Genomic DNA, 25,197 nt, shown 5'->3' with positions numbered 1-25,197 from the left:
ATATAGGTTTTATAAATGCAATGATTTGATTTTACTAATGCTATTCAAAAATACATTTTTATAAATTACTTTTGTCATGCTTCTCTTGTTTAGATAGCACATGTTTACCTTTTGGCTATGTTAAAAATGTAAAAATAGAACGGAATAGATGATAGTATCAGAATGTTATCGTTTTGTGGTACTAAAACTAGTCTAGTAGAAACTCTAGTAGAATATTACTAGAGATTTGTGTGTGAATATTAGAGAACACAAAGAAAGCTGGAAGCAATAATACATTTCAACAAGGAGGCATTATTGAATACCTCGAGTATACAGAAGTAAGAAATCTATATATGTGAATTTATTTTTATTTTTTAACATGTCATAAAATGTATTTATAAAGTCCACATGAAGTTAATTTGAAATTATCTTAGGACTAAGAATGAGTTAAGAGATGTAAGGAAAAAGTTAATAGTCTATGCAGGGTATCAACAACATCAACAACCATAAACTGTTTAATTAATGTTTAGTCACATGACACTATGTTAACAGTCAATAGTGGTCTATTAAAGTGTTCTTTAGGATTTCTCTAAAGCAAGTATAATCAAATGATGGACAGTCACCTGGTTTTAAGATCAGCAAAGTTTACAACAAAATTCAGATGGCAGCTAATCAAGAACTTTCATAGATTTTGACATGGTTTATTAAAAAAATTTTGATGAAAAAGGAATGTTTATAGATGAATGAACAAAGAAGTATGTGTTTATTTTCTACTTTCAGTTCAAAACAGATTCCTAATCTGGTCAGAATCCATGTCGTTAGTCAAATGGGTTAATGTGAAACACCAGTGCATTTAAAAACAAAATAAATTATTAATAATAATAATAATAAAAACATGCCAAACATACCAGGAAAAATGCCTTATTTATGGCTAAGCATTAAAAGGTAGCTGTTGTAATCATTCAGTTATGATAGATGCTTATCCAAAACAAGTAAGGAATTTTACGTAGTTGGACCCTCACACATTTTAGATGAGAATTTCTTGCTCTATGTTATACAGTAAAGTTCTAAAATTTACTGTATTTTACAGGTTTTGGTTTAAATTCCAACTTTTTTAAGTTAGATGTTGCATTTATTTGATGTGTTTTGAATTTTATGAGTGCAAGATCCATACACAATATATGTGTGTGTGTGTGTGTGTGTGTGTGTGTGTGTGTGTGTGTGTGTGTGTGTGTGTGTGTGTGTGTGTGTGTGCGTGCGTGCGTGCGTGCGTGCGTGCGTGCGTGCGTGCGTGCGTGCGTGCGTGCGTGCGTGCGTGCGTGCGTGCGTGCGTGCGTGCGTGTGTGTGTGTGTGTGTGCAAGTAAAAACTGGGCACAGTGTAAAGGCCAGACAGTCACTGTACTGCTGATGGGGCAGAAACTCACCAACATAAACTACTCCAGAAATACTAGGGACATCCATTGTGCAGAGACAGCAGACAGCCTAACTGTTCCCACTGCTCCTGTTATATTCACATGTACACACACACACACACACACACACACACACACACACACACACACACACACACACACACACACACACACACAACTTACAGTATAATTAGTGACATTTACAATCTTGGGAACTTTGCAGCTCTCCAGTGTCACCTAGCGTCTCACTGCTGTCACCCCACACTTGAGTTCAGTGGGTTCAAATCAAAAATGTTTTCTGTAAGCTTCTGGTATAATTGACATGCTGCTTGCAAATGTCAGATGAATTGAATAAGTCAGATTCAGTTATTCTTTTTAAGGCATCAGCTTAATCTTTATTGAGTCAAACATGTATGGTTTATGCAACTTGGGAATATTTGGCTTTAAAAGAGACCACAAGTGTTTAAGGGACTTTAGGTTACATTATCCCTGCAATGTGGGATCATATTTGAGGAATTTCTTTTAGAGATCAAATTCCTGTTACTGGATATCTAGATCTTTATGCTTTATCCAAGACATCTGAAACATGCAAATCCTGAAGTGCACATAGGGAGAGAGGTTTGTCTCATCAAAGGGACAGTGGCGAATCTTGCTGTGTCTGCCTAATTATAATTCCCAGATGGCCTAAATTATATCTTGATAAAGCAAATGCAATCTGGCAGTTCCCATCTTTATGGAAATGTTCTTATTTAGTTAATGAATTTATTTTGAACCTGTGCAGTTATGTTGGAAACATGTTTTTTTGTTTGATTTTTTTCCCTCATTGAGGCTGTTGGTATATTTAATAAATCTAGTAGTGAACACTGATGTGAGACTGTAGAATGTTAAGCGTGTGTGTGTGTGTGTGTGTGTGTGTGTGTGTGTGTGTGTGTGTGTGTATGCTTTCAGAGCTGTCTGTCGAAGGTGTTTGACCTGTCTGATTTTGGGGTGTCTCAGTATGCTTGGTTTCCCTGTGAGGAATCACAGCGGCACAGCTACAAGACTAAGTACAAGTTAAAGGTAAGATATAGAGTGGAACGACTAAATGTGTTTAAAATAAGATTTCTAATAACCCCAAATTTTAAGCAACACCTTTTTTTACTGTAATTGCTGACAAGCTTCGATCAGTACTGAAGCCACCTTTTCAAAACTCTTGATACAGTCTGCATTAAAAGTTTAGCGTTTGAAAAATGTACTTCAAATATATAGTGCTCTTAGCCGGTGTAGTGTAAATGAGAAAAGAGTTCATGTATCTCGGAAGATGTGTTCAATTAATGCATTTTTCGTGAAAGCAACGAAAAATTTTGTTTGTCCTGCATAGACTTCTGTTTTGGTGACTGTGTGAAGAGTTTTGCCAATCTTACTTCACTTTTTAACAATTCATGTTAGCACTTGAAAAACTCAGAGATTTTACAAGATTGTCAATAATCATTTTTTGTTCTAGACATATCTTGTTTTCAATACATCATATAGATTATGATACATCAGTTGTTTTCAAACTAAAGAATTATTAAAAAAACAAAGAACAATACAATATTCCAACATTGAAACAAATAAATAAGTTTTCCAATATGTTTATTAATAAAAATATGTAACATTAACATCTAATGTTGACCATAAAGACAGAAATTATCTTTCTTCTTTAAATACAGCAATAATTTTGCACTGTAAAATGTATGCAGTTTAAGACAATCAACTTTAAAGTCTTCATCGAAATCTTGGCATTTTTTCTTAGTTTATGATTATGTGTAAAGCTACAATAGAGATGCTGCACTGAGGATGACAGATCTAGAGCTAGAACTAGATAACAGTCATATACTGTAACAGTCTAGAGCGCCACTGAAATTTTAAAAATGAGTAATTCATGAGTTTTGAACAAGATTCAAACTAATTTTTATGATTTTTTTACAATGATTATGAGTCTGTTATAATGGCCGAGGGGTTGGCATGTGTTCCAAAATCACAAAGATTTGTTTTTTATGTTTGTAAGTTGCTGTCCTTTCATGGTTTATGTGGTGCTTATTGCATCTGGGATGGCCATCCTCTGGTCAGTTATGTGCATATTCACATTCAGATTAATGACATACATGCCCTGTAAAACATCCAAGTGCACTTTTGTGGGATTTCTTAAAATCTGCTAACAGCTTCAACCCAATATATTGCAGCATACTGTTTATATAACCTCTTGCCATCCTCTTAGCTGAATGGCAAGAATAACTAAATTTAACTTATCGTGCTGTTTACAGCAAAGTTAAATAATTTTATCTGAGTCCAATTTTACACAATCCCCACAAACCCAAATGGTATTTACAGTACAACAAGCTAAAGTTTGCCACTATTAAAACAAAGGGAAAATATTTATAATAGACATAATCAACTTTATTTTTTATAGCACCTTTCTTAAATTAAAAAAAAAATTTAACTTTTCCAAAAAATTAAATTGTAAAAGAGGCAAAAATAATGATGCAGTAAATATAGGTAACAGAAAAAGAAAAATAACAATATAAAATACTGTATATTTTTATAGTATAAATAACTAGAATGCTTATCTAACATTCTTCTCAGGCATACTATTCCCACCCCATGGTAGCTGCTGCTGTCATAATTCACCTGGCTGCAGATGGGACCATCTATGGAGATCAGACACAGAGTAATGTCACCGTCCAACTGGTGGACACCAAGGAGCAGCTCCACAATCTTGGTTTGTCTGGCTTCATTCATCATGCATTTACAATATGTATAATACATTATATATAATAAGCATCGTAATCTTATTATTGACATCACACTTTTAGTTCAGTAGTACTAGGTTTGTTACTTTATGCTTGATAATTACTATGCAAATGTGCCAGTAGGTGTAATGACAAGTATTTACAAAGTTTCAAATCTTTTGCAGGCGAATGGAGGCTGAGTTGCAGAAACAACCCTCTAGTGATTCCTGTGATTCATGACCTGAGCATGGCTTTCTACAGGACTAAGGCTATTGTAGTGAGCTTCCAATCAGCACTGGTGGCCATTTCTGGAGTGGGTTTGCGGTCTTTTCAGTATTTTGACCCAATCACAATTAGTGGCTGCCAAAGCAACGAGATCTACAATCCAATGGGGCAAAGGTGAGCGTTTCAATGTAACTGCAAATAAAATCATTGCAACGCTGATTCATCACTTACTGCAAGTGAAGCCAGACTCTGTGATAAACAAATTTATAAAAATCAGTGTATCTGTTGATGTTCAATGCTGAATCTTTGTATACTAGTTATTACATAATAATAATAATAATAATAATAATAATAATAATAATAATAATAATAATAATAATAATAATAATAATATAACAACAACAACAACAACAATAATAATAATAATAATAATAATAATAATAATAATAATAATAATAATAACAATAATAATAATATTAATAATGATTCTCTTGCAGTTGTGTACATTACTCATGTGATGCCATTGACTGCCAGAAGCTTATGGTGCATAACTCTGAGACGAAGTGCAGTAGTCCAGGTTACTTCAATGGTGTCCGCTGTATAGTCACCTGCGACCGTGGATACACCCTCAAAATCCACAGAGATGACGAAATCATCAAAACTCAGGTTCTGCTCTTATTTTGTGTTTTAGAATGTTTCATCAACAAACCTTTAATTTTCAAAATGTTCAAGTTTATCATTTTTATACAGTAGTATCATACACATACACACACAGGAACATGCAAGATATTATACCTACACTACAATAATCCTGTTTCATGAACTAAGCACTTATGGAGTGAGTAGCAATAAAGTTTTATGGATCTCGTGGGTTGGATGGAGCAAGCTATCGGAGAAGAGAACAGCACTGGCGCTCGGGCCGGTGAGCTCTGAGCTGCTGTTGGCTTTTCCCCAGGTTATGTCTTTCTTCCCAAACCACTTTGTTTGAGGAGTCTGAAACCATGGGAACGGTCCATGTGTCTCAAATAAAAGCAAGGTTCTCCATTCACAGAGCAGGGAAGAGAGAGGGAGGAAAAACACACAGGGCAAGCCAAAAATTAGTGAGAGGCATTGTTAAGTTTGCACCGCATTTCACAGCATTTACATTTCCTCCCTGACACACTGTTCTTCCCTGTTATGCTTATTCATTTTAATTGCTAAAAGAAAATGTTATAATTTATATTTAATGAGCATATATCCTTTCTTATTGTATACAATGCAAATATACTGCCTTTTCTAAATAACACGACTGGAAGACTGGAAAAAAATATTTTAAGTCATTCACAAATGCAAAACAATTCATCCGTATATGGGCTAAAATTATTTCTGACAATTGGCATGGTGTATATAGAAGGACCTGTAGATATGTGTAGCACAGGGTAATAGTGCTGTAGATATGTTTTGCTATATTATAGAGTCTCATAACAACATGAATGAAAAGTATTGTACTGTATTCTGCCACACATTTAAAGACAAAATAATAAGCACAAGTTTGTTCAATTTCCAGACCATAAGCTCCATACAACTCCTATGCATGCATGTTGGAATGTGAATGCAGATTTGTTGCAAGTTTTTTAAAGTTTAATGCAAGCATTTTCTCAGAGTTAAGTTCTGACTTCTTTATGTGTTTAAGATCAAGCAGAGTGTCCAGCTTGCAGCAATGCTGACTACCCAACACAGTTTAACATTCCTTTTTGTTACATATAATGCTAAATTAGCAAAGTCTTACCAAGCCATACTTGCATTCTTTGCTATTATGTAATGAAATATAATTTCTCCATGTACTGTATATTGGTTAAAAAGAATATAAGAAATATGCACAACAATTTAGAAAAATGCTAATAGTATAGAAAAATATTAACAGTGTAAAAACATAAACAGCATGTTTTGGAAATGCACGGGCAGTAGTGTATGTAGGTGTTTGGGCTGATTACTGCCAGAGACCGCTGTCCACTGAGAGTTTTGGCTTCCGTACAGCAGCTATTACGCATTAGGAAAGAAGAGAGAGGCAACAGACAGATTTTCTTAGGTTTTTGGGAGGCCTTGGTTTATATAACAGCACTATGATTTGGGGCATAGAACTGGGGGGTTGCAGGGGCCCTTACAGGGAAGATGTCTGGACTGGTTATGTAAGGTGAGAGAATTTTCTTTAAGTCTACTGCCTTTGTTAAATAACAACTTTTACTATCCCTGGTACTAATAGCACATTAGTAACTCTACTTAGTTATGGCAAATCACCCCAGAATCACAAAGAAAATCGGTACTATGGAAAACATCTATATAATATCCACTATGCTCTAAATATCATGAGTACATGAAAACACGTTTGTTTCCACAGAGCTAGTGTGTGGCAGGTTTTAATCAGATGCCTTGCTTTTGAACTCACCTGAAGAAACTTTGTAATCATGCCAGGAAACAGAGAGAATAAGAGAGAGAGAGAGACAGAGAGAGAGAGAGAGATGGCCTGATGGATGATGGTATGAGGGTGCCCAGGGGCTTGCTCTGAAAGGGAAAGTGCTGATCCCAACACAGCAATTACTGCTTATCTGCTGCCTCCAGAGAGCACTAAAGTCTGCTTCTAAAAGGCCCAGTCAGTGAAAAATTTGTCATTTTACCATTAATGCTATAATGGAACTCAGAATGTTCCAAAAAAAGTCATACGTAGAAACAGCAGCACCAAACATTGTTAGGTTTACATAGTGTCTACGTGACGAGAAAGTAGCTTTGGAGCTGAATGATTTTTGTTCTGGTTGCACTGGTGGCGGCAGGGTGCCACATCACAACGAGGGCAGTGTCATTTGTGGCCTCCGTATCCTGGCGGCACACCACTTGTTTTTGCCAGGGTGTTATTGAAAGCAGAACATGTCCTGAAAATCACCATTAGACAAACAAAAACATTTCAGAAAGGCAAATGGAGAGTTCAAGGATTACTTTCGTTCTCTTGCTTTTCTGTTTTCCACAATTGTGTGCATGTATGTGTTTTTGTAAATCGGTGGCAACCAATTGTCATTACAAGAAAATGAATAACCAACATTTTTAACATTGTGGGGCATTTGGCTGATTGCTTACATTAAGGTTAGAATTATGTTTTAGAATTATGATATTAATCTTTTAATTAGCTGTAATAATTGTCACTGGAATGTCCTTAAAATTAAGACCCGTGTGTGTGTGTGTGTGTGTGTGTGTGTGTGTGTGTGTGTGTGTGTGTGTGTGTGTGTGTGTGTGTGTGTGTGTGTGTGTGTGTGTGTACAAAGAGAGAAAAAATCTTGGGGTGGGGTGCAAAAGAAATTCTAACAGGCAACAGGGGCATCTGTGTTGAATTAGGCACAGTAGTCAGTGGTAGTTAAATTCTCAGTGGAGGAGGAATCAGAAGCTGTAAATTTTTAAAAGAAGGAAACTCCTTGCACGCAGACACCCCAGCTCCACTCCACGTCACTTCCCAACCTAGATATGTTGCCAGTTGCCATTCCTTGCTTTGTGAGGGAAGGAGAAAAAGGAGGAGGAGGCAACCAGTGACAGCCTGTTGAGCAACAATGTCTAAATCTAGAACATTGTGTTTGTGTATTTGTGTGTCATTCACTGTGTCACTGTATTGTGCTTGTATGCTTTGCAAAATGATGTTTGGTATTTAAACAGCCCCCTCATTGTGTGTGTGTGTGTGTGTGTGTGTGTGTGTGTGTGTGTGTGTGTGTGTGTGTGTGTGTGTGTGTGTGTGTATGTGTGTGTGTGTGTGTGTGTGTGTGTACATTCAATGATGACTTTGTGTTCGTCCCTTTCTCCTCAGGCCAGGCTCCTGACATCCCCTACAGCTTGGCTTGTTTCTTTAATGGCTGTTGATACAATGTGGGGTTTGGTTTTGGTTTTGGTTTGAAGGGGTCTGAAGAGGAGCTCCTCTGATGCCTGCTTTATGTTCTTCTTTCTCCTTATGGTGGTTGCATTAGGAGGACAGTGATACTACCAATATATAATACCTAAATAAGAGAGATGGAGCCTTTCAACTATATCATCATCTCATTTTTGGTCATTCTCTTATGATACTATTTTCTGAATATAAAAGAATAAACATAATGACAACATAAAGACAGTTTTGCTTGTAGCTTGAAATATTCACCTGAAATTTAGAAAAAGCTTGCACTGTCTCGCCACTGTGCTGTTTTCAATAAGAGCCCTTGGCTGAAGAGAGGAAAAAGCAGAAAAGAGGGCGAGTTTTGGAGCTGGATCTGGATTGCATTTCAACTGTTTCCTGCTGTTTTGTTTAGTTTTAGGTGCTGGTATATTTCCTGAGAGGGTACAGAACATTAGATAAGCATTGGATTCCATGGTCGTACTGCATTCCAGACTGCCTTAAATCTGCCATTTGAGAAGGAAAAGGGAGAGAGAAAATAAAGAGACTGGGGTCAAAACACAACAAAAAATGCAATTCCCTTCTGTGTTTAGTTTTGTGGATGTGAGCAAAAGAACATTTGCCACAATAATCTATGCTCTGCCAGCAAAAACTGTTTGGCTTCACAGAATCTGCTTCAACAAACATCTCTGACATCTCTTTTTTTATGACTTGTCTTTTTTCATGTCTTTTGGCTCTTGTCATAAACAAATTAAGGGATCTGTGTAAGAGAAGCGTGTTTATTCTTTATTTTACAAAAAGACAGACCTTGTTTGTGCCTAGTGCATACACACAGACAATTTCTGAGTGTGATCAAATTTGAATTTGTGCCTATTGCTTGCTTTAACACCAAACAACAGTCAACCCATAGCACATCAAATAGCTCACTATAGTTTTGTGGGTTTAATCATTTAAATTTGTTATATTTACAGGCAGGTTTATGCATCTTATTGAATGAACAGCTTAAAAATATCAACATAACAGTCGGATTTATCCTCCAGGATGTAAAAACAGTTTCTCTTATTTTTACCTAATCAAGAGTTTGTAAAGATATATAAACTTAACCAGGAATTTGCAATGATCCGATAAACATTGCATTTCACAACACATGAGGGTCACTAAGATACCTCAGTACAAGCTTCTGAGGCTGAATGATTTCCCGTCAAAGTCGACCGCTTCTTGCTGTTGACCCTGCGTTTGGCAGGAATGTTGCTGAACCATTTCACAACCAGTGAACTGACATTTGTTGGACGGGTTCTGTTGCATGCTTGCCACTGTGGTTTTATGGGGGGAAGAGAAGACAATGGTGGTGTTTGATCAGTAAAAAAGAAAAAGACACTCTGGCTGGCCCATCTCTTCTTACAGCACTGATGTCTTTATAGGCATTCCACACTCCTGAAATGACTTATTAAATCAGGCGAAATGACCCTTGACTCCCACCGACTTTGCTCCTGACAGCTTTATATGCTGCACACACAAGTCATTTATTATTGGTGGCCACCTTTGCAATGACCGCTGTCCTGCTCACTCTCATTAAGAGATCCATCACAGAAACAATAACTTTTTTATTGAGGAAGGGGAGGGTTCTTTCTATTTTTGGGTATTATTGTCATTCCGTTCAGTGTAAATTTAAATCTACTGAAACTGATAATATCATATTTAGATGACATTTTAACTCTTGTTCCTTAGTCGGACTCAATGGCCACCCTCACTTGTGCTGATGGGAAGTGGAACAAACAGGTGTCATGTGAGCCAGTGGATTGTGGACGCCCAGACAAATACCACGTGCACCTGGCCAATTTCAGTTTCAATGAGGGCACCACTTATGGCAAGAAGTGCACTTTCCAGTGTATGCACCCAGCACAGTTGCTAGGTGAGTTCAGGACAGTAAGTCCACACAGACTGCCACTGGTTTTATTAGGTCAACTATGTAAAGTTGACAGCACTGATTCAACCAGAAGACAACATGAAAAACTTGCTTATGAGGTGAATAACTTGCTCAATAACTTAATGATTTTTTAAATGTTGGTTTATTGTACCAGTATAGTTTGTTTAAAACTCAGTTACAGTACACATAATCTAACAGTTTAAACTGCAAAATGTCAGGTTCAAATGACTATATCAACTGAAACAAAGTCCTACTATTGTAAGGAAACCATAATAATTATGTGTAAGTTTGTTTCATTAAGTGGTATCTAGACTGTAATTTCCATGCTTTAGGGAAGAGGAATTTTGTTGGAATGCCACCCCCCAGCTCAGTGATTTTCAGAGAGACTTCAGAAAAAAAGAAAACAAAAACTATGATTTCTTACAGGCAGCAATAACCTGCTAACATGTATGGAAGATGGCATGTGGTCATTCCCAGAGGCTATGTGTGAGCTGCGCTGTTCTATGCCTCCTTCCATCCCCAATGCCATCCTGCAAACCAAACGTTGCAATACCAGTGGTCTCAAAGTTGGCTCTTTCTGCAAGTACAAATGCAAGCCAGGCTACCATGTACCTAGTGCTGATAACCCCAAAAAGTGAGTCACTTCTATCGCTGAAGAAACTGACCATTTTGTTATAATTACAGTGTGATTGTATTAATGTACAAACTTTATATAGTGATTACATTCATAAATTAATAATTAAAACACACTGACTGCTTATCATAAGGCATTATCACTATGCTATTAACAAGCATTTACCTACATTGAATAATACATTTCTGATGTCATAAAAAGAAAGAAAGAAAAAAAAGAAAAAAGCACCAAGTTATTATTACCTTCATTCTTCATTATTACTGTCATTCAGGAAATTCATGGCATACATTTGCACACTGGAACGTGATTGGCTCTTAATATATGATACAATTTCACTGAGATATTTAGAATTGCCAGATTCTACACTGATTGAAATTGTAAGATATATTTGTTTGTTAGATGTGTGCATTCAGGGGGGTTTCCTGGGTGACTGTGGTCAAGTTGAATAGTGCTTGTGTGTTTACCATATTTTGGTGAAGGTTAGGCATTAATTAATCATTCATTTGTTTATACATATTCAGACGGTCATTCACACGACAGTGTACAGAGAATGGTACGTGGCAACTGGGCATGTGTGTGCCAGTGACATGTGAGCCACCACCACCAGTCTTCTATGGCAGCTACCAGTGTACTAATGGCTTCCAGTTCAATAGTGAATGCTGGCTGAGCTGTCCTGATGTTAATCACATGGTAAGAGAGCACAGCTCCATTAAGTCAAATCTCGACTATCATTTAGAATCTTCTCACCCACCACTTGCTCTTGTTAACTTTCTTATTTCATGTTGTGTTAGTAAAGAACATCCCACTGGACACAGTTGGTCTTCACAGTCTATGTGTGTTGTTTATTATATGCATATACATCGTTGAAAGTGCTTAGAACCTTTAGTTGGCAGAGCATGTTTTGAAAAAACATATGCTTTAATGGGTATGTGCCTGCATTTACCTCCAGACAACTTCCTCCACCGTGATACGCTGTAAAAAGGACGGGAACTGGACTGGCTCTTTCCAGCTCTGTCCCCAACTTGAAGGCCAGTGCTCCCTCCCTCAGAACCTGAGCCCGGACATCAATCTTACCTGCAGCAGGGGGCATGACATTGGTCTGTACAAACACACACAAACCATTGTAGTCATAGCCAGGGCTGGTTTTAGTTGATTTAACTTTTAAAGCATCGCTTCCAGAATTTTAGATGCTTTTTAAAATAAGTTCATCTCAGAACTGTGTGTGTAATAGGAGAGCAATGTGAGCTGACATGCAGAGATTCTGGTAGCAGTGTGGTGCTCCTCCCCAGGAACATGACTGTGGATGCCTTAGTGAAAGACCACTGGAGAAACCCACCCAAAGTTAAGGTGCACTCAAAAACCTGGTCGTATATTATTTTCCTAACCATCATAAATAATATTATGAAGAATATTGTCAAGATTGCATTTGTCATGTCCATATATGTGTTCCCTTCACTAGACGTCTCAGAGAGTCTGTTCAATATTCTTAATGCAATTGTAATAAAAGCAGAATATTTAAATAAATCTAGAACGTACGTTAAATATATTTAAGTATGTATGACACTGTTAAAAATCAACATCAAAGTCAACAGTCTATAAAAGGACAATATAAACGATAGAAACAGCAAAGGTGGTCAAAATAAACATCTGTAAATCCTTAAATACAGAGCAGTCACAAAGCTGGCTTTGATCCATGACCATATTAAGAAAAAGAATAGAAATAAATTAATTATTACCAGTAAGGTAGAAATGATAAATGCTTTCTTTTCTGAGTGCCAAAATTCCATGTCATTTTGTTTATCAGGCAGAAAGGAGAAAAATGTGGGTGGACCACACATACACACACACAAACATTTTCCTTTTGCCATTTTCAATATGTTCAAAAAAGGAAAGAAAGAAATGGTTAGAGAAGTATGGCATAAAAAAAAAGATTAAAACACAAAACACTTCCTAACACACAACTGCTGGCTGGTTGTTTTCTATAAAACCATAATATGTTTTTTACCCTACCAGTGGCATACAATGTAATATTTTTGCAAGTTAGTCAGAGTCTAAGCTAGTCAGAAAACGTCTGTCATAAAAGGTGGTTCAGTCACAGACATGAGACCGCAAGGATGCATATCTTTGTTCCTCTTTTCTCCTGGCCTGACCTGGAACACCTTTGTGTGGTGGATGACTGGAAAAACCAGCTATTATTTCCCTGAGAATTAATTTCCCATTACATCTGTCTGACCACCACTCTGGAGAAGAGACGCAGGCTTGACGTCAACTGTGACATCACTCTTAACTGCCCTTGAACCGTAGGGGCTTTTAAACCATAAGTCTTACAAATGAAAACCCTTTCAAAGCATTCACTTCATGAAAGTGCTCTTGGGTGTAGGTGGTTGTCGTTCCTTTAGCACTATGATCATTTCTCATCTGTCTGTCTCTGCCACTCAAGTATACTGCCAAACTTCTCATTGCTTGTTCTGCTGATGGGAGAAGACCACAGACACCAGTCTAGCCATTAAAAATCACCTAATAAATGACTCATTGTTTAGATTCAAAAAATGACAAACAAAGTCAAGGCCTGCCTTGTGTTTTTGTGGTGAAGGAAAGATTTCACGCAATTTCAATAGTACTGAATGAAAAGTCATTTGACACCAAGAATAAACAGCTTGAGGCCCTGAAAAGGTTGGGGGCTTAAGAAAGAGATGAGGAATATCTGTCTTCATGATTTATTATGGCATTGACTGATTCCTGGTGAACCGAATGGTTTTTTCTTTGATGACATTCCTGTGAGTAGTTGAGAGGTTGTTTGACTTTTTTTCCCGCCACCTCCAAACAGTTGTAGGGGATATTTTAAGAAGCCTGACTGTTTTCCATTTACTTTGTGAATGACCCACCATGTCGAACTAAGTGGTGGCATCTAAAGCATCAGAGTATGTATGAGTGTGTGAATGGTGCTTCTTTCCCACTCTGACCTTATATGGCCCTGTGAAAGGTCAGTATATTGATGTACTCATGTGTTGAATTGGAGAGTCTTTGCAGCATTTGTATTTGTATCATTTGTATGTAAAAAATATTTTAATGTGAGAAGACTTTGTTGGAAAATGTTAACGGGTCAATGGAATGTCTTTGCAAAGGTGGGAAAAAGAAGAACAGCCCTCTGATAGGGATAGTATAAAAGTCTATTTAAAAGGAAGCAGGTAATGCTTGTCCAACCCAGACCTTTAGAGAAACTGTAAAAACAAACAGTTTCAGGAGCAGACGGTTTAAATTAGGCCTGAGTAAACATGCTGCCTTGGTCCTCTGTGTGACACTGAATGGTGTGTGTGTGTGTGAGTGTGTGTGTGAGAGAGAGAGAGAGAGAGAGAGAGAGAGAGAGAGAGAGAGAGAGAGAGAGAGAGAGAGAGAGAGAGAGGATTGCCCAGGCCAAGCCTCACCATCCTAAGCCACGCTGGAATAGTGGGCATGTTTTTTTGGAAATGTTATATTTATGTTTAGCCTTTTCCACTCTTCATGGCTTCTGGAGTTCCCCCACAGCGTGTCATTTTGCCTCTCTAAACATCCCCTCTACCTGTGCTAACTCCGGAGCCTCAGCCAGCTACTGCTCCTTACATTTAATGGCTCTCCTACCATGCCCAACTCTTAAGTCTTACATGCAGCAAGCCCAATTCTTTACTTACTGTATTTTTATTGAGAATTAAGCCACAGTTTTTGGTGCAGGTTTTTTGTTTACTTCATCGCATGTTCGGTTTAGAATCTTCTAAACACATCTTATTCAGTTATTCATCTTAATCGCATTATAAACTACTATGCTACTATAGATTTTAATTACTAAGTTATAAAAAAGTTCTATTTGTGTCTCTTTTGCAGAGTATTGTGTGTACAGTTGTACTGAAGTGGTATCCAAGCCCAGAGATTCTCCATTGCATAAAAGGCTGTGAGGTAAGATGGGTCTTATTTGCTACTATTAGGACTTTCATTTCAATAATCCTCCATCTAAATCACATCTCTCCGTAACAATATTACCATTATTTGCTTTTCATAATGAAATTTGGGGTTGGGGGAAAGGGGGATTATATCTGCATATTTGACATCCTGTTTTATTTTAAAACAGGCAATTTGTCTATTTGGGATTTTAAAGCATCCTAGAATCTTTTAAGAAAGCCTTTCTTTTTAAATAGAATCAGTGAGGCTGCAAAATGAAGGAGCTAAATCGTCCTTACCCTAAACACTATACTGACTGTGGGCATTAACATAAGTGTCATGACGCGGGGCAGGAAGCGGACCCAGACGCAGGATAGCGAAACAAAATAGGGTTTAATAACAAAGGGAACACGAAACATGACACAGACTGAAGACAAGACAGGACAACAGTAGATTCCGCGCTGCCATCGGCAACGCGGCACACTTAAATACAAAACAAGGGGAACGAGCGACGTCCACAGCCGAGCCGGGGGAACGAGCGACGTCCACAGCCGAGCCGGGGGAACGAGCGACGTCCACAGCCGAGCAGGGGGAACGAGCGACGTCCACAGCCGAGCAGGGGGAACGAGCGACGTCCACAGCCGAGCAGGGGAAATGAGCGACTTCCACAGCCGAGCAGGGGGAACGAGCGACGTCCACAGCCGAGCAGGGGGAACGAGCGACGTCCACAGCCGAGCAGGGGGAACGAGCGACGTCCACAGCCGAGCAGGGGGAACGAGCGACGTCCACAGCCGAGCAGGGGGAACGAGCGACGTCCACAGCCGAGCAGGGGGAACGAGCGACGTCCACAGCCGAGCAGGGGGAACGAGCGACGTCCACAGGAGAGCCGAAGGGTCGAGCACCACCCCCGACGCACTGCAGCCAGTCCCACCTCTCAGGAACCAGCAACCAGGAACGGGAAGGGAGGGAGGGCGGGGAAGAAGAAAAAAAATCCTCCACAGAACAGAAAATCCAAAAAATACGGGCCTGCAACACCCCCCAAGAACAGGAAGTGGGGCGACGCCCTCCACGGAAACAAAATGTGAAGCGACGCCCCCCCACCGGACAAATGCGGGGCGATGTCACAGGACACCGAAAAAACAAAACAAAACTCGGGCTGGCGATATGGCCCGCAACCGGAAGTGAGGCAGCGCCCCCCGTGGAGAAACCGGATGCGGAGCGGCGTCCCTCACCGAAAAAAATGCGGACCGATGTCACCAAACCCGCAAAGTCCGGGGGAGGAAAAAAAAAAAAACTCCCACGAAAACCGGTCCGAGCTGCTATCCTGCTGCGTCCTGGTGTGGCGGAATCTTCTGTCATGACGCGGGGCAGGAAGCGGACCCAGACGCAGGATAGCGAAACAAAATAGGGTTTGATTACAAAGGGAACACGAAACATGACACTGACTGAAGACAAGACAAGACAACAGTAGAAGCACACTTAAATACAAAACACTGATGACACAATGAGGAGCAGGTGTGGTGACAGGAAGGAGCAGGCGAAGGCGGGGCAGACACGTGACGAGAAACGTAAAAAAAAAACTGCACGTGGCCAAAGTCCGAGCTGAATCATGACAATAAGTCCATATTCTTCTATTAAACACCTCATGTTTTCTCATTGACAAATAATACCATTGGTTGTACTTTAAATGCTGTACAATGAGTACATCCTGGACAAGAAAATCACCCTGAAAACCATTAAGAAGCCTTCTAACAAATCATCTTTAATAAGGCAGTACTGTAATGTGTCAGTGACAACAGCTCACACATTACCAGTTTTTATTTGTGCCCAAACAAGTCTCTTTTGAACCAGCCACATTCTGACCCATTTTTAGCCACAGAATAATTAGTTAGCAGTCCCCTGGAAACAGTTGGTTTATGTCGTGGAGATGATTTCAAACTCGAAAAGGTCACAGGTGTGCCGAGCAACCTTTGGAGCCTGTCAGGATGGAAATATGTAGTAACTCTCAAGGGAGACACATATAAGTTTAATAGTGCTTTAGTTTCCCAATTAAGAGAGGCCTCCATCTACATACTAAAAAAATTTTTCCAGGCAACATAATTGCAACAGACTCTGTCTGCGTGTCTATTTTTGCATGGTGTGGGTGCATATGTGTGATGGCTTCTCTCTCACTCTCAATCTCTCTCTCTCTCTCTCTCTCTGTAATTTTAGAGTACAGATTTATTCTGGCTGCATGCCATATGTTTATGTTCATTATGAAGACCTGTGTATGTTGCATGGTATTTGATTCAGAATACATTCACTAAGCAAATATGTTTTTTCTCTCTTCTGTAGCCTTTCATTGGCGATAACTACTGCGATGCCATCAACAACCGAGCGTTCTGTAACTATGATGGTGGAGACTGCTGTCATTCTACTGTTAAAACTAAGACGGTAAGTTTATGATGTGTTTTAAAAATGAATTGCTTTTCACAATTTATGTCTGGCTATTGTTTGTTATTTCAGCAGTGGGTCAGGGGAAAAATTAAAGCTATATAAGTGATGTTTTGGGTCACATGACCATGCTTTGATTCTTTAATGTTTATTGACCACCACATATAATATATAGTTTTCCATAAGTACATACAGACAGTATTTCCATATGAATGCTGATTAGACATAACACCAGCCAGGAATGTGTTTCATTTTGTAGACCATATATTTAATTTTTTTTGCTTATTACAAAAAAAGGGGTTTTCCCTGCTGTACTGTATATTTATCCTCTTCTTACTTGAGCCTCCTACATTTAACAATGGAAAAGTGACCTCTTCAGATCCTAAGTGAGTGAAACATGTAAACTCTCTTGCAGTTGACATGGCTGGTGTTATGGTGTTAGTAGAAATAGTCTTTATGTTAATAAAGTAACCATTTGACACCTAATAGAAAAAGGATTAATAAAATAAAACATTGAATCCTCTGACTATTATTATCACAAAAGGTGTCACAAAACTACACACAGGCAACCTGAATTTGTTACTGTCTTCAGTTTTAGTGGTTTAATGTCTCAATACAGTCTCCCAGAATGGCACAGCAAATATCACATCACTTTTCCCTTAGCCAAGGTCTTTTCCTCCCAAATGCACCATCAATAGGGCATAATTACTCTCACAGGACATATGAGCAACTGGGAAATCCTGGTCTGAGTGGCTCACTGTAGACAGAAAAGCAACAGTGACACAAAGCATCCTAATGGTTCTGTGGGACTTGAGTAGGGCCAGGTCATGATGAGTCCTTGCTGTCAATTCATGTGGTCTGACATGAGATCACAGTGGAGGAAGTGACTTTGCTTCAAGTGATATACATATTTTGTTGGGGAGGAGAGAAAATGTATCTTAATCTCAAAGCTAATCCGAAATATTTATAGCAGTTTGGGAATTAAGTAACTATTTGAGAATTAAATGGATTGGTAGAATTTATGGCTGGATTAATGGTAAAACTGGGGAAAACACTAATGTTATAGAAAGGTTATATAATTCTTTGTGTTTGTAGACTTACTTGGGTAATTTTCCTTCAATTGATCTCAATTATTCTTCTGTAGAATTTGTATTTGTTCACTGAATGTTGTGGCTAAAAGACAAAAACCCTGCCTGTTGGTTCCACAATATTCCCAAGGAGACTATAAACAATAAGCATATCTCCTAGTCTACGTGACGTCAATATGGATAAGGTCAGTTGTTGTAAGAACATCTAGTAGCTTTTAGATTTGGAAGAGTCAGTTAAGGGTTTTTTTTTACTTCTCTGGTTATTGCAAGCCCAAGTCTCACTTTGATTGCATTGCTGAAATATGTTTCATGTTACTCATGTTAAAATTGATTGAACTGCATATTCATATATGTTTCTAAACATTGATATATGTGTTAATATCAATGAGAAGAAAAGCTGCCTCCATTTATGTTATCTGATTTTGGCAAATATGTTCCTCCCAAAGTAAAAATACATCCATAATTATACCCTTTACAGGTTTTTGTTGTGTTTTTAATTTATTTATTTAATTTTTAGTCTTTTCAGTTTAGTCTTTCACTTTTTTCTCACGGAATTATTTATTTTTTTCTTTTACTGTAGGTGCACTTAAATTATTCACAGACATGTCTCTGGATAGTAATTTCTGCTATTAGCCAAGTTTGTGATAATTACGTCTCCAAAACAAACGTGTAGCCCAGGGAATGCGCATAATGTTTTTGGTCTTCTGAGCTGTGTTTTTGTTTTTAACAATTGTTAAGATGCTTGAGGGCAATAAAAAGATTTTCACACATTTGCACAAGCACACACACGCAATGACTGAAGAACTATAGTAAGGAGTATAATGATGGCAGAATGTTGTAAGTTAGAGCCTGTGGGCCAGAATGAATGGGCCAGATTTATACTTGGGAAAATCCCTCATATTGTATGTGAACACTAAGAGGGAAACCCTGGGTGTTTCTCAGGGCAAAATGAGGCTGTTCCTCCTTCCACGGCTCCTACACAATGCAGCCCTTGTTCCTCTACTTCCATACACGTGGTGTTTTTTTTGTTTTTTTTTTGCTTTTTGTTTTTTCACCCAAACACTCTGTCCTGATGTTGCCTGATACAATATGTCTACTTTGATAGGCATGCCCCTTAGCTGATTGCATAGTGACATACAGGAGAGCACTGCAAACAATGTACTACTGTGCTGTTTACACGCAAATTGACAAAAGACCTTTGGGTTTGAGCTTTGTGCATGACGTGCAATTGTGGGTGCTTTAAATGTAAAAAAAGTGTTTTATGTAGCTGACCTTAAACATGATTTCCAATGCTACTGGAAGTTGGATACATGCAGGTTTGTTTATAGTACAGACTGAAGCCTTTTCTTGGTTGTGTTGATGAAATGGATGGGTCTTTTCCAGGTGATTCCATTCCCCATGTCTTGTGACACCCGAGAAGACTGTGCATGTCGAGACCCCAACGCACAGGAGAACATTAAAGGGATTCGACACCGAACACTGGGCTGAGGCTGGGTCACTGGAGGTCCTCCTGGTACCACAGCGAAAAGCAATTAAACAAAAAACCTTTCTCTCTCCATGCTGCTTACTAGAGGGCCATTCCACTCATGCTGTACCCTGACATGCCTGTCGATGAGCTGTTGCCCACTATGGTATGCTGCTCAACAAGAAAAAACACATAAAATATAGTATGGTAAATAGGGTTCAATTATGGAGGGATAAGAGCAGTGTTTTAGGATCCAGCTCAATAAAACATAAAAAAATCAGAGACGTCATCAATAGAAGCTGGACGCAAGCCCAACTTGACAGTTTTATTGCTTTTTATTCCCTAGTCCTTATTTGTAAGGCACAACTGCAGCAAATTGATTAGAAAGCAACACAGAGAAAACCATTTCATGCTCTGATTGTTTTGTTTCTTATTTTAATAGAAACCATTTATTCCTAATATAACCAACAAAAAGCAGCAAAGGAAGGACTAAAAAAGCTAGCAGTCCTGGAAATTCCTAAGCTGACACTTCAGAGAAATCACTTCAGCTATTCATAAAAATGCTCCCACCCATGTCCTTTAGTTTCCCACTGATGTGTTTAACAACAAATGGTCTGTTATAGCATAGGAAAAGCAAAAAGCCCTTCCGAGGCATTTTGAAATATATTCTTCAAAAGCCAAATGCACCACTAAGCTGCATGAAAAATAGGAAACATAAGGGGTCTCTCCTTGAAGGATTGGACGATGAGTAGGGAAAACATAAATCAGCAAAATAAAACTGCAAATCACTAAGAAATATGCACACCTGAATCTGAAAAGTATCAGATTTTATTGGTTTTATTTTATTGAATACTTCCCTCAGAAGAGACATTCATTCAATAAAGTTCAGCCCTAGAGATGTTTGTAATTAAGAGCATGGGATCAAGAATAAGACAAAAAAGAGAGATAAAGACAGAAAGCGCAGCTGTCATTGTTATATTTTCTGCTTGAGCCATGCAGACAGATATATCTCTAGAGTGTATATGCAGTATTCTGTCCATCTTACCTCCTGCCATAATGCAGCTATATAGATTTAAAAAGTATTTTAGAAAGTCTATACATCTCTGACACATGTTTAGATACTTACTGTATTTATCAGTCTGCAGGAATTACATACAAGACTTCTGGACTATATTTAGGTACTTGGCATTTTAACCTATTCAGCAAACTATTTGTTTTATTATTAATCATACACAAATCCAGTTCTGTCATAGCCAGCAAAATTTACAAAACCGTAATGTAAATTTAAAATTGCATGATGAACTTGTCAGGGAGACTTGGATGCTGATATGTGACCTGATGACTGATAGTGCTGTGCTCAGACACAAGTTATCAGTTCTAACTGTGTGAGTGCTTTTGCATTTAGGTATATGCTAAATCCTTTTTAACATTACAGCTGCAGCTTTTTTTAAACTTTAACTTTTTTGCCAGTTTTCCATTATCCAATGATAATAATGCCATCAATAATCATTATCCCACACTGACTAGTATAGCCTTGCTAAACTTTCTGACAGCTTTCTGAGGTAAGCTTTAACAGACTCCAACATTTATTACTGTTAAAACACAATGTCATACAGATGCCCCATCAGCACGAATAATGAACTAAACAGAATGATCATGTTTGAAACCAATGAAGGAATGTACAGGTATAGCACCATTTGCTCATCATTAATTAAAAATTTCCACACAAAATGGCCATTGCAGTAGACATATAATAAACAAACAAACAAACAAACAAATAAATAAATAAATAAAAAGGGTTATAGATGATTACCAAAAGAAATTAAAAACAGATGGGTTTCAATTTCAAACTCTGAGCTATCATGTCTACAGTAACTTATTGAGTATGTATCATTCATTCATTCATCTTCACTAACCTCTTGATCCTGGTCAGGGTTTGCAGTGAATCTTGATCCTTTCCCAGGATCACTGGACATGAATAACGACTATTCCCTAAATGGGACATCAATCTATTCCAGGCCACTCGCTCTCATTCTTGTCATACTTATTCACACACTTATTCACAGGGGACAATTATTGTATCCACTTACTGACATGTGTTTGGAAAGAAGACAGGGGAAACAGACATGGGGAAAACATATTGTACAGAACCCAGATTTGGGACTAATGGTTAATGACAAATACAGTACAACAAAAAGTTATTTTTCCTTCAAAATAAGCAGAATTTATGAAGCATGTCTATTGTTTCAGAGTTACTTACTGTCAACCAAACACATCAACAATTTCTTTATAATTATTATTTATAATTTGATTATGCTTTGATTTTGCTAATGTAATGTAAAACCATAACTTAGTCATTTGTAGGCTACTGCAAACATGGCCAAACAAGAATTAATTATATTGTCATTGATGGTCATTTTTTGCAGTACTGGCAGCAGTAAACTCACAGACCTTGCAGTTCATGTGTAGGCAAAAAAAAATCTAAAAAGCAGGTTGGTTATAACTCGTCATGAATAATTAATCCTAGTATTAACTCTCCTGTGCATTATTAATATAATGTGAGTGGGTTTTAATATAATCTTTTTCAAGAGATTGTATATATTCATATGCATTCCAATCAATAATATCTTGTAGCCCTTTGTGCACTTTCCATCCGTGCAAGGTCAACAGTCACAATATGACCTCATCCAGCTGCAGAATGGCATAGAGACATTTATCTTGCACAGTGTCCATGAACCCTGCCCCACATACTCACACTATGGCTTCCTCTTGTGCATCTGTTACTGATAATGTGGGAACAGCAGTAGATGTTAATACATAGCTGCGTAAATGCAAGACTGCACATTCAGCACAGACTGGCTGTGTCAGTTCAACATGTGATCTCAGCATGTTTTCTTTCATGGAATTATATGGAAGCAACTGTGATAACGGGAGCAAATAGGATAGAGGGCCTTGGGATAAATAGATAGATATATTAGATACATTATTTTACAGTGTCTTTGGATTTGGTCGTGCATTATAAACTGTATCATTAAAAATCTGTATCTTTATCTTTGATAATCATTGTCAATGATAAAAAATAATCTAAGATAAAAGCTGCTATGGTTCGAGAGGTAAATGTAATTATTACCTGAACCAGTATTCGTAGTGTAATACATCATAATGTACTGAAACCTTTTTTTAATCTCCCTTTTTTGATAAATATTAGCTCCTAATTATAAAAGTAGAAAAGTATTGCAATACAAACTTCTGAAAGTTTGTATGTCTGTATTTCAATTTCCCTCAGAATACACTCTATCCATTAGAACATCCCCAGTGGCAATAGAAAACGAATGGTAACAAACAGAGTGAAAAGACCATGTAGGTAGGACTGTAGAATAGTGAGTTTTTTGTTTAGCATTCAACTTAGGTCTATTTTTAACTTATCAGTGTGCCATGTGATATTAAGTCTTTATAAATGTATTTATCATCAGTGTTTAGAATGTATGCTATTGTATGTAATAATAACTACAAAAATACTGCTGCTTTATATATGTATATCACTTGGAGAGAGTGCCTAGGACAAATGCCAGTACACATAATTTTATAATGAAGTATCAAATCCAGTTTCAGTTCAGAACAGGCCCACGTCTGTTCTTTTGCAGTAAATGTCTGCTTTATTTTCTGCAAAAATCCTGATTTTTTTTTTCTTTTAAGCCATGAAACCCTACATTTAAACAAGTGAAGCCTGATTGTAAATGTTGAAAGATAAAAACACATTCTACTGTAAAGTCAACAGGATCCTATTGCTTTACCTCATGCTTGGAATATTTGCTGCTTACCTATTCAGTATTTTAGTTATTTAAGTCACTAAGCAATACACAATGTTGTATATAATATAATTATTTATTAAAAATTTGGGTGTTTTATTTATATTTACACAGTGATCATCTAAGTTATTTTTGTATGTCTCTGATGTAAACATCATTTGGTGTCATTAAAACTTTGTGAGTTTTTCCCCACCTCTCTTACTTTCTGTCAGTTCATCATTCTTCAGCTAAATGCTACAGGTTTGTATCTTACAAACAAAATGATGAAATAAACCTTCTCCTAATAATCCTCCTCTCCTCATATTTATGTAAAAATTTTAATTGAACTGTCAGATGGGAAACGCAGCACAAACCTCCTCATTGCTTTATTGATGTAGCAACCGGGGGAAATGCCTAAGGAACATCTATGTTATGTGACATATAGATATCCAGTTTGAAAAGCTCTGGGAATAAAAGTGTTCATGTAGGTAAATGTAAATTGTTGAATATGTGAGTAAAGCAGAGGAAGGCTGGAGGCAGCTTAGCTGTAATAAATACAATGTACAGTGGTAAAGACATTCTAAATATTAATTATAATATATAAAATGGTAAACATTAATTATAATAAATATTGATTATAATAAATTAAAAAAAAAAAAGCCATCACCTCATGGCCATGACCCCATATAAAGTAGGTAGCCTACAAAAGCTCCTCTGACTTTTGTCCTTTTCTCCATACTCCTCAACCCGAGTAACCAGGGACTCCTGTGGTCCTCCATCCAGTCACAGAACCATGGCTGTTCCATTTTTTAATAGTTGTTTATATTTCCCATTTATCCCATACATGAATAAACATCACTTAATTTTTTTTGCTGTAATCTTTAATAAGGATGAAACATATTCAGAATCTGAAATGTATTTAGTGCACATGCAGTGCAAAGAAACAACATTCAGTCTATAACATTTGACATTAGATGCCAATCTCTATTGCCACTTCACACCTCTCCAAAAGTGACAGTTTTCCTAGTGCCACCTAGATCATAGCCATAGGGCATGTTGAATGACATTTAAAAGCTAGAAGCATCTCTTGACCTGTGTTTGAATATGCCTATAAAGTCAATTTCCCAATGGGACATAAAAATTCTTTTAGATCCAAAATGGGGTGGTCAACCCCTCTTATTATAAAAAAAAAAAAAAGAAATGAAAGAATCAAGAAAGAATCTAGGCAGGCAATCTATGTGCTGTGTCTGTTTATTGTTTCTCCAGTAGCAACTGCATTCTCCAGTCAATACAGTTAGATACAATGCACTTCCTGTGAAGGCAAATGCATTCTAGACTAGAGACTAGTCTTGTAATTCCCAAACCTTTTCAACAAAGTAATCTCCAGGTAATAGTGGAAAGTGGTTCAGAATCTTTTTTACCAGGTTCTAGAAATGGTATTTGAACCAGCCAAACTTACCTTCTTACTTACCATTATTGGAACCACTGCTTTCATTGCCATTATAACCCTGGAAAACATATTAAGTGAATAAGTGCCAGGAGCATCATGATACATTTGCTAGAGTATCATATGCCCTTCTAACCAGTGTGTCAAACTTATTATATTAAGGCCGTAAGCAGCTTAGGCTAACATGCAGTTCCATACAGTCCACCTGTATCTCTACTGAGGTCATTGATGGGTTAGGCATCCAGCTTTAGTT

General features: G+C 37.7%; 1 protein-coding gene across 1 annotated transcript in view; it reads left to right on the top strand.

Moving 5' to 3' along the window:
• Positions 1–23,704, top strand: part of pappab (pregnancy-associated plasma protein A, pappalysin 1b) — a 58,960-nt gene extending 35,256 nt beyond the window's left edge. Inside the window, exons 11-22 of the mRNA XM_027138232.2 lie at positions 2,341–2,451; positions 3,997–4,132; positions 4,328–4,541; positions 4,865–5,033; positions 9,979–10,162; positions 10,604–10,811; positions 11,333–11,501; positions 11,761–11,908; positions 12,043–12,158; positions 14,670–14,741; positions 17,058–17,156; positions 19,628–23,704. Coding sequence (XP_026994033.2) covers positions 2,341–2,451; positions 3,997–4,132; positions 4,328–4,541; positions 4,865–5,033; positions 9,979–10,162; positions 10,604–10,811; positions 11,333–11,501; positions 11,761–11,908; positions 12,043–12,158; positions 14,670–14,741; positions 17,058–17,156; positions 19,628–19,732 — 1,731 coding nt within the window. The 3' untranslated portion in view covers positions 19,733–23,704. The remainder of the gene's footprint in view (positions 1–2,340; positions 2,452–3,996; positions 4,133–4,327; positions 4,542–4,864; positions 5,034–9,978; positions 10,163–10,603; positions 10,812–11,332; positions 11,502–11,760; positions 11,909–12,042; positions 12,159–14,669; positions 14,742–17,057; positions 17,157–19,627) is intronic.
• The last annotated feature ends 1,493 nt before the right edge of the window (positions 23,705–25,197 follow it).

This window comes from Tachysurus fulvidraco, chromosome 9 (genome assembly GCF_022655615.1).
Source record: "Tachysurus fulvidraco isolate hzauxx_2018 chromosome 9, HZAU_PFXX_2.0, whole genome shotgun sequence".
Lineage (NCBI taxonomy): Eukaryota > Metazoa > Chordata > Actinopteri > Siluriformes > Bagridae > Tachysurus > Tachysurus fulvidraco.
This window is presented reverse-complemented; position numbering and strand designations above follow the sequence as displayed.